Source organism: Dipodomys ordii, unplaced genomic scaffold (genome assembly GCF_000151885.1).
Source record: "Dipodomys ordii isolate 6190 unplaced genomic scaffold, Dord_2.0 Scaffold3, whole genome shotgun sequence".
Lineage (NCBI taxonomy): Eukaryota > Metazoa > Chordata > Mammalia > Rodentia > Heteromyidae > Dipodomys > Dipodomys ordii.
The window spans coordinates 8,532,360-8,541,075 of record NW_012267219.1 but is presented as its reverse complement, the minus strand read 5'-3'; the positions used below and the strand labels follow the sequence as shown (position 1 = coordinate 8,541,075).

Genomic DNA, 8,716 nt, shown 5'->3' with positions numbered 1-8,716 from the left:
AATCAAAGCATGCCTATCTCAGGGTGTTGGCATCTGGCATCCTGGTTGGTCATGTTAGAAGCTGCACTTGCTTTTATTGGGATGCCACTCACACAATAACTAGCCACTCATGACCTAAACACCCTTCCTTAGGTCTCCCCACCCAACCCTGTTGCATTTGGGGACAAAATGTCCAACACATATTCAAATCATAGCACCATGTAACCACATACATTTAAAAATCAGTTTGTTTTTTTAATTTTTTTGTTGTGGGGCTTGAACTCTGGGCCCGGGCGCTGTCCCTCAGCTCTTCAGCTCAAGGCAAGCACTTTACTACTTGAGCCACAGTGCCACTTCCAGTTTTCTGGTGGTTTCTTGGGCTTTCCTGCGCAGGCTGGCTTTGAACCATAATCTTCAGATCTCAGCCTCCTGAGTAGTAGGATTATAGACATGAGCCACCAATGCCTGGTAAAATCAGTTTTTCTTAAAATGGGAGACATCCAAATCAATGTACTCCCAACTGGGAAGGCATTGGAAGTGTTCCAGGTGTGCTATGCCCCAGCAGCAGTGATGAAGTAACCACCTGAAAATGACATCTCTGCAGAAGACAAGATGTCCTTGATCATGTGTCCATAATACCAGTAGATGCAATTATGGCTTATCTTTGTCACTGATTCAATCCATTGATAAAGATACCCAACCATGATCGTGGGAGTAATAAGGCATGAATCCTAAAAACCATAATGCTTTTCTAAAAGTACCAGGTCTTTCAAAATATATGTATCTTCTCTCATAACGATGTCCAATGCTACAAGTTCTCATGATGACAGATGAAATCATTAATGTCTCCTCTGACCAAGTGCATTTAAAGTATCTTTGAGCCTGAAACTTCGAAGCCAAAAGTAGTATTCTGCTCAATCTGCAGTAAATCTTTGGTTGTCATGTTTTCTTGTGTTTTGGGATAGTCTTGTTACATTGTCCAGCTGGCCACAAACTCAATCCTTCTGCCTCAGACTCAGGATTACATGTGGGAACCACCAACCTCATTTTATTAAGTTTCTTGACTATTTGTGGGTTTAAAAAGTTGCCTAGGGGTTAAATTATTTAGTCTTAAATTCTGAAGTCTAGATGACACTTGTGGAGATGATTCTTCTACCTGTTATGAAAATAAAAATAAAATTAATGTTATAAAAATATAATGTCTACCCTAAATAACTCTATACCTTCTGACTATTTCTAAAGAAGAAAGACCTTTCTCCCAACTCTTGCAAGTTGTGAGCAACCAGTTCATTGGCTGCCAGCTCCTCAGAGCATCAAGTCTACCTTTGCTCACTGTGGTACCCCAGAACTCTACACAGCAATTTCAATGAATAAGTGCAGTCATCTGACTTCAAAGACTTCACTGTAACTCAGCAGTCCAGTTCAAAATGAAAAACTGAATGTCTGTTCCTCTAATACTAAGAACTCCAAAGCCAGGCACCAGTGGCTCACACCTCTAATCCTATCTATTCAGAAGGCTGAGATCTGAGGATCATGATTCAAAGCCAGCATGGGCAGGAAAAGTCTCTGAGACTTTTTATCTACAAAAAGCTGGAAATGGAGTTGTGGCTCAGTGGTAGAGCATTAATCCCTTAGGAAGAAAAGCTTGAGGACCATGCTCAGTCTCTGAGTTCAAGTCCCAGGACTGGCACAAAGCAAAACAAAACCAAAAAAGGCATGAAAGTTTTCACTTAGAAGAGTTCAGTCATGTACCACATGACATTCAGTCAATGACGAAAAACCATAGATACAGTGAGGTCACCTAAGGTTATAACAGAACTGAAAAACTCCTGTTGTCTACTTGCAAGACTGAGGACCATTTGCTGCCAAAGGTCACTTGGATATTTATAACATCTTTTGAGGGCCACACAAAATTATAATACAGGCAGATGGCCATAGGCAGCTGACAAGAAGCTTAAGAAGAAGCTATGTGTCTGTCCTATCATGGGCCTTCCACAGCTTGATAGACAGGGAATAAAAAGATGCCCCCCACCTCTGGCCTCGTGCCTAATGCAATTCAATTCTCCTATGTGGTGATGCTGGTATAAACAAACATACTGTTGGTAGTATATATGTTACTACCTTATGCACCTACTATAATTATTTTAAAGCATACTTAAACTTTTGTAGCTGGGCACCAGTGGGTCATGCCTATAATCCTAGCTACTCAGGAGGGTGAGATCTGAGGAATGAGGTTCAAAGCTAACCCAGGCAGACAAATCTGGGAGACTTCAATTAAGCACCAAAAAGGCAGAATGAAAGGATGGTTCAGTGACAAAGTGCCAGAATGGTACAAGAAAGCCAAATGAGAGAATGAGGCCCAGAGTATAAGCCCAAGTACCAGAACACACACACATACACAAGTTCTCATGCTTTTCTCACCTTAAGCAATAATACTGTCATTCCCTGAATTGTTTTAACCACAAATTTAGAAATCATTCGAGGTCATTATCTTACCCCTTTATATCACTCAGCAAGTTGTACAGGCTCCAGCTCCAAAATGCAAGAGCCCAAAAGAAAGAGATAAGGAAAGGTGTGATTCACTTCAGTGAACTAGGACACCAGCTGAAAAAAACAGTGGGAAATGGAATAATGCTGGGAAATCTGGAATCAAATGAACCAGGTGTAGTCACAAAGAATCAGAGCCACTGATGGCTTTTAAACAAGGGATGTGCTGAGCACCCAAGGTTCATGATCAGACAGTGTGTGTAGTATATTAGGAGGCCAGGAACAAAGCAGGGAAAAATCTGCCAAAACAATGAGAGAAGGATCTAAAACAGGAAAGATTACATGGAATTAGAAAACAAAACAAAACAACAACAAAAAGCCCTGGGGACCATGTTACCTGGGGATAGAGAACAGAGGCCAACTTGACTCCAAAACTTCAAGTTACAGAACTAGATGAGGGGTGATGAAGGTGGGGAAATGTGAAGTGAGAGTGAGATGTCGGATTGTGATTCCAGAAAGGTCGATCTCTGGGATCAGATGTAAGTGAGGATATGGGTTCATTAACTAGGTCAGTGTCAGAGCGGTTCATGAGTCACCAACTCATGTCTAGAGCTGGCTGTCTATACTGTAGGCAGTCAGCACACAGAACTGTCAGTCACTGATCTCCAAGTTCCCAGCACCTGGGAGGCAGTAGGAGGTGAGACTTGCTTGAAGGAATCAATCACTCTGGCAAAAGGGTAAGGGCTGGCAGACACTGGAAGGATAGGTATGTTCTCCAAAGAAAGAACAGATTTGGGGAGATTCTAGTTAAGAGGATGGGCAGGAGAACAAGAGTGAGAAAACGGAGAGGACACTATAAGCCTCTAAACCCAAGGGCAGTAGCAGTTAAGACTTTATATGTTGGGCTGGGAATGTGGCTTAGTGGTGGAGTGTGCTTGCCTAGCATGCATGAAGTCCTGGGTTTGATTCCTCAGTACACGTACACAAAAAAAGCCAGAAGTGGTGCTGTGGCTCAAGTGGTAGAGTGCTAGCATTGAGCAAAAGAAACTCTAGGACAGTGCTCAGGCCCCAAGACTAGCCAAAAACAACGTTAAATGTTAGAAGGAAAGTCAAGCACAAGATTTAAGAAAAGATCCCTAGAACTGCAAGAAGACAATCAGAACCGGCTATTTCAAGGGAGTTGTGGGAAGAAAGGGTGAGAGGGTAGGGATGAAGAGAAGACAATGGAAGAAGGTACAAGGGAAGAAAGATAGCATTCTTCTGGAACATCTCCATCCACCAAGCAAGTTCATCAATCAATCCAATCAATCAATCAATCAGTCAAGGCTGCCTACAGCAGCAAGGGGGAAACAGTAAGGAAAGGGAAAACTTTGGCAGAGATGATAAACCACTTGTTTCTAACATCACACTATAGGTGTTCAAGTCTGGGGAGGTATAGTCGGCGAGATTTAAAGAACACCAGCGCATGCGTGAACAGCACTCCTACCATCAGAACTTTGCTTGGACTTTCGCAGATATTTGCTCCACTGGTTCTTTTGGAACCTCGAGATTGTACCAACTCCTCATCTGCTTCCAAGTCATCAAGTGAGGGACAAGGCCATTCTGCAGCAAAGGCCAACGTCCCGTTCTTAGCCGGAGAAGCCCTGTTCCTGGCGGCGACACTGGTGGCAGTGTTGGCCATGGCTGGAGGGACGCGGGGTACTGAAGGCTGTGTGCCAGGTCCTGCCCCGTCTCCACAGCAACTCGACTGGGAAGCAGAATCTGCTGGAGCCTCAGGGCTGTCGCTGAGCTTATTTTGCAAGAAATGTTTTAACCGAGTCTTCCTGGGAAGATTGGGTTTCCTGATTGCGCTGAGGAGCTGAGACCCTTCTGCGATGACGTAGACTCTGCGGCGGCCTCTGGTCACTGCTGTGTAGACGTGCTGCCAATGCTGGCGACCTGCCTTGCCCACCACGTACACCACCGTGTCCTCCTCCGAGCCCTGAAGGCAGCAGCACAGGGTAAGACTTGGCACATGGGTTCAAACAGCTTACCCCAGGGGACAGAGGTTAAGTCCTCACAGTGCTCTGCCACAAGTCTATCTGGACAGAGCATTTATAGCCATCCACCTATGGGATTGTTACTCATTTCGCAACTCACATTGGCTAAACATGAGGCTAAGCCCACATCTCACAGGTCTGTAACTGGCCTATGGAAACTCAGCAACCAACCTGAAAGATTTCAGAAGATGCTCAATGTTCCCCAACCAAAAACTAGGAACTGACTATAGGGCTTCATATGTATAAATGTGTTATTCTAGTATACATAGATATATGCACATGTGACTTTTCAAATATCAAAGATGCTTTAAAATATAACAAAAATTTAAAATATAAAAAGTACATATGAAGAATGGTCATGATGGTACTGCATAATAAAATCCCATCCAAGAAAGAATACAAAAAACCTTAATATGTAACATAAAAGCAAAGTCAATTCAAAAAAGGAAGAAGTTAAGCTGGGCGCCAGTGGCTCATACCTGTAATCCTAGCTACTCAGGAGGCTGAGATCTGAGGATCACAGTTCAAAGCCAGCCCAGGCAGGAAAGTCCATGAGACTCATCTCCAATTAAGCACTAGAAAACCGAAGTGGTGCTGTGGCTCAAGCGGTAGAGTGTTTGCCTTGAGCTGAAGAGCTGAGGGATAGTGCCCAAGCCCTGAGTTCAAGCCCCACGACCAACAACAAAAAAAAAGGGCAGAAGTTCTAGTGAAATTTTAATTACACTCGAAGCTATGGCTCATACCTATGATCCTAGCTATTGAAGAGGCTGAGATCAAGAATTGAGGTTGGTCAGGCTAAGAAGTTTACAAGACTCCATCTCACCTAATAGCTGATGCAGTGGTTACATGGCTGTTATCCTAGCAATAAAGCAAACAAAATGGCTTGGTGAAGTACATGTGTCTGCTATCCCCAGTGATGTGGGGAAGCACACATAGGAGGCTGGCACCAGGCACCAGAGCTTACTCCAAAAACAACCAATACAAAGCCAAGGACTGATAGCTCATGTCTGAAACCTTAGCTCCTCAGGAGGCTGATGTCTGAGGAGCTCAGTTTGAGGCCAGCCAGGGCAGAAAATTAGCCAGCAAAAAATTAGCCAGCAAAGAAGCCAGAACTGGAATGTGACTCAAGTGGTAAAGTGTCAACTATGAACAAAAGTTGAATGAGCGCAAGAGGCCCAGAGTTCAAGCCCCAGTTCAAGCACACACACACACAAAAAAAAGTGAGGGGAGGGAGAGGCTTACAAAGTCAGCAGGAAAGCATAAGTTGGTTAAGAACTCTTATCCAAGCTTTCTAAATTAAATGTATATCACACTAAACCCCAACAAAGTGAGCGTACCAAAAAGAAAAGCAATTTCAGAAAGATAGAAACACAATGATACTATTTGTTGAAACCTTGGAAACAAAGCAAAGATTTCTGCACACTGGGCCTGTGATGCACAGCAAATAGGGCAGTCTCTTCTGAGCAAAGTGGGAAGCAGGCCTGGAGCCGCTTGAGTGTCAAATTTAAAGGTGCTAAAAAAAAAAAAAAAAAGCAAACTCTGTAGAGCATTTGCCTAGTATGCACAGGCCTGGAGTCAATCCCCAGCACTGCAATAACAATATGTAATAACAGCAACAATAATTAAAAAGAAACAGAGCAAAGTACTCCCAGCTTGTTAAGCTATTTAAAGAGCACTCTTACCTGAAAGGTGTGGATAGTTCTGGCCCACGCATGTCTTATGTTACAGTATTTCATTAGCTTTCCAAAATCCACGGTTACCTCCAAGCCAGCCATATTACTTAGGGTCAAAAGTCTTCTCTTTCTGAAAGTTATATCAGTTACATCCTGTCACCAAAAACAAAGGAAACGTGTATGTCTTTAAATATGGACAGAGTCTATTTAAACTATTTCGCTACTGTTTCTTTGGTCTGAACATAAAACAGAAGCACCTCATAAGTAAAATACCATGTATGTCTATTACAACAGAATTTCCAGATGTGGAACGAGGAGGGTAGCTCAGCTGTAGAGAATGTGCTTAGCCATTAGAGGCCCTGAGTTTCAACCCCAGCACAAAAAGAGAGACAGAAAGGTTTAAAATGTATACTCAATTGAATATAGCCACACATTTTAATAAACTGGAAAGATATTTTCAGTCCTTAAGATCCTACAAAGTCCTTTTCCCACAGATTTCTTAAACACTATAATTTGAAGCCAGCTGTGATGGCACATACCCACAAACATCAATAATCCTATCTGCTGGCAGGAGGAGGGAGATCCAGGGAATTGTGCTTCACAGTCAGCTTGGGCAAAGAATGATCAAGATCCTCTCTCAACCACCATCCTAGAAGGGGTGATTCATACCTGTAATCCCACCCAGCTAAGCAAGTAGGCCAATATAGGAAGTTCACAATCCAACGCTTGCCTCGGGCAAAATTATGGCCCAATCTAAAACATAACTAACACAAAAAAGACTGGCAACTCTGCCACTTTGGCTTGCCTAGCAAAACAAAAAGGGCTGGTATGTGACTTAAGTGTCATCTCTGTCACTCTGCATCAAAACCCTAATAATGGCAATTTAAAAAAAATTAGGGGGTTGGAGGTATGACTTAGTTGGTAGAGCAACAGCTGAGCAAAACACCAGGTACCAAGTGTGAGTTCTGGTCTCACAAGGTGTCTGCACCGTAACACACATGGCAACTACTCCCACAGTTTCTTTATTTAAGCTGCAACTAAAAAGCTGGGTCTAGCTTTTGTTACTTAAGCACGTCCAACTGAAAGGAACATCATCCACTTCTCTTCTTAATTATGCTAGCATTATTCTAACACCAAAACCTAAGTCACTAGAGAAATTACAAACTAGTATTCATAAGGAACATGAATGTAAAAATCCTTGACAGAAAACAAAGAATAAGAATGTCAACTCCAGTCTGATTCAATTTTGAGTTAATTCTAGGGCAAGAAAAACATCATAGCCCGGCTGGGAAGGTGGCTCAGTGGTAGAGCGCTTGCCTTGCATGCATGAGGCCCTGGGTTCGATTCCTCAGTACCACATAAGCAAAAAGAAAAAAAGCCGGAAGTGGTGCTGTGGCTCAAGTGGTAGAGCGCTAGCCTTGAGCTGAAGAGCTGAGGGACAGCGCCCAGGCCCAGAGTTCAGGCCCCACGACCAGACCCCCCCCCAAAAAAAAAAGAAAAGAAAAAAAGAAAAACACCATAGCCTCCTAAGACCTACCTTCCTTATGAAGAATATTTCTCCATTGCACAGTCGAATTCCACTCTCAAGTTCATTCTTAGTTTTAGCACAATAACGAGGAGTCCCACAAGGGCTGTCACCTCCAGCTCCTTGATCGTCACCTCCAGATTCTTGGTCGTGACTTTGCTGAGAACCAGAGTCACTCTCAGGGAGCAAATCCGAGAGGTATGCATTCCTAGTACAACAGATTTTATCACCAACTCCAAATATGAGTCTCCTCTTGTGGTCGCTAGGTTACGAAGTGGTAACAGAGCAAAGTTTGTAAAGTTTGTATTTCATTATATTTAAGCATCAACACATCAATTCCCATTCCAAATCAACCCAATTATCTAATGCTCTACTTTCCTCCCTCCTTCCTTTCTTTTCTTTCTTTGCTTTCTCTTTTTTTCTTTTTTTCCTTCCTTCTTTCCTTTTTCATTCTTGCGTGCTTGCTTTTGCCTGTCTGCTGTCCTTGAGCTTTTTTTGCTCAAAGCTAGCACTCTACCACTTGAGCCACAGCTCCACTTCCAGCTCTTTGATGGTTACTTAAGAGATATGAGTATTATGGACTTTCCTGCTTGGGCTGGCTTTGAATCGAGATTCTCAATTCTCAGCCTTCTGAGTAGCTAGAATTAGACATGAGCCACTGGTGCCCAATCTTTTCTACATTCCTGCCCCTTTGCTCACCATCCACAGAGGGAGGGGCTTTCTGACTAAACAACTTCCTGCTGCTTAGGTTCTTGGAACTATGACATGCACATGGGAATTAGAGGAATTCTCCTTTGCTTCCCATGTATATCTTGGAGAAGCTGGAGGTTGCCAACTTGGAAACCACTAAGAAAATCTCATTCCTTATTTCTCTTCTTGTTCCACTCCCTAACAAAAAGTATATTATGACCAAAAAGTATATATGTGTATATGCACATATATGTGTATGCATATGTGTGTGCACATATATACAAATCCATACATAGGGCTGGGAAGGTGGCTCAGTGGGAGAG

At 43.0% G+C, this 8,716-nt stretch overlaps 1 protein-coding gene across 1 annotated transcript in view; it reads right to left on the bottom strand.

Moving 5' to 3' along the window:
* Positions 1 to 376: 376 nt before the first annotated feature.
* Positions 377 to 8,716, bottom strand: part of Helb (helicase (DNA) B) — a 29,943-nt gene continuing 21,603 nt past the window's right edge. The window contains exons 10-13 of the mRNA XM_013018072.1: positions 7,716 to 7,965; positions 6,188 to 6,331; positions 3,953 to 4,447; positions 377 to 1,135 (exon numbers count right to left, since the gene is read on the bottom strand). Coding sequence (XP_012873526.1) covers positions 1,031 to 1,135; positions 3,953 to 4,447; positions 6,188 to 6,331; positions 7,716 to 7,965 — 994 coding nt within the window. The 3' untranslated portion in view covers positions 377 to 1,030. The remainder of the gene's footprint in view (positions 1,136 to 3,952; positions 4,448 to 6,187; positions 6,332 to 7,715; positions 7,966 to 8,716) is intronic.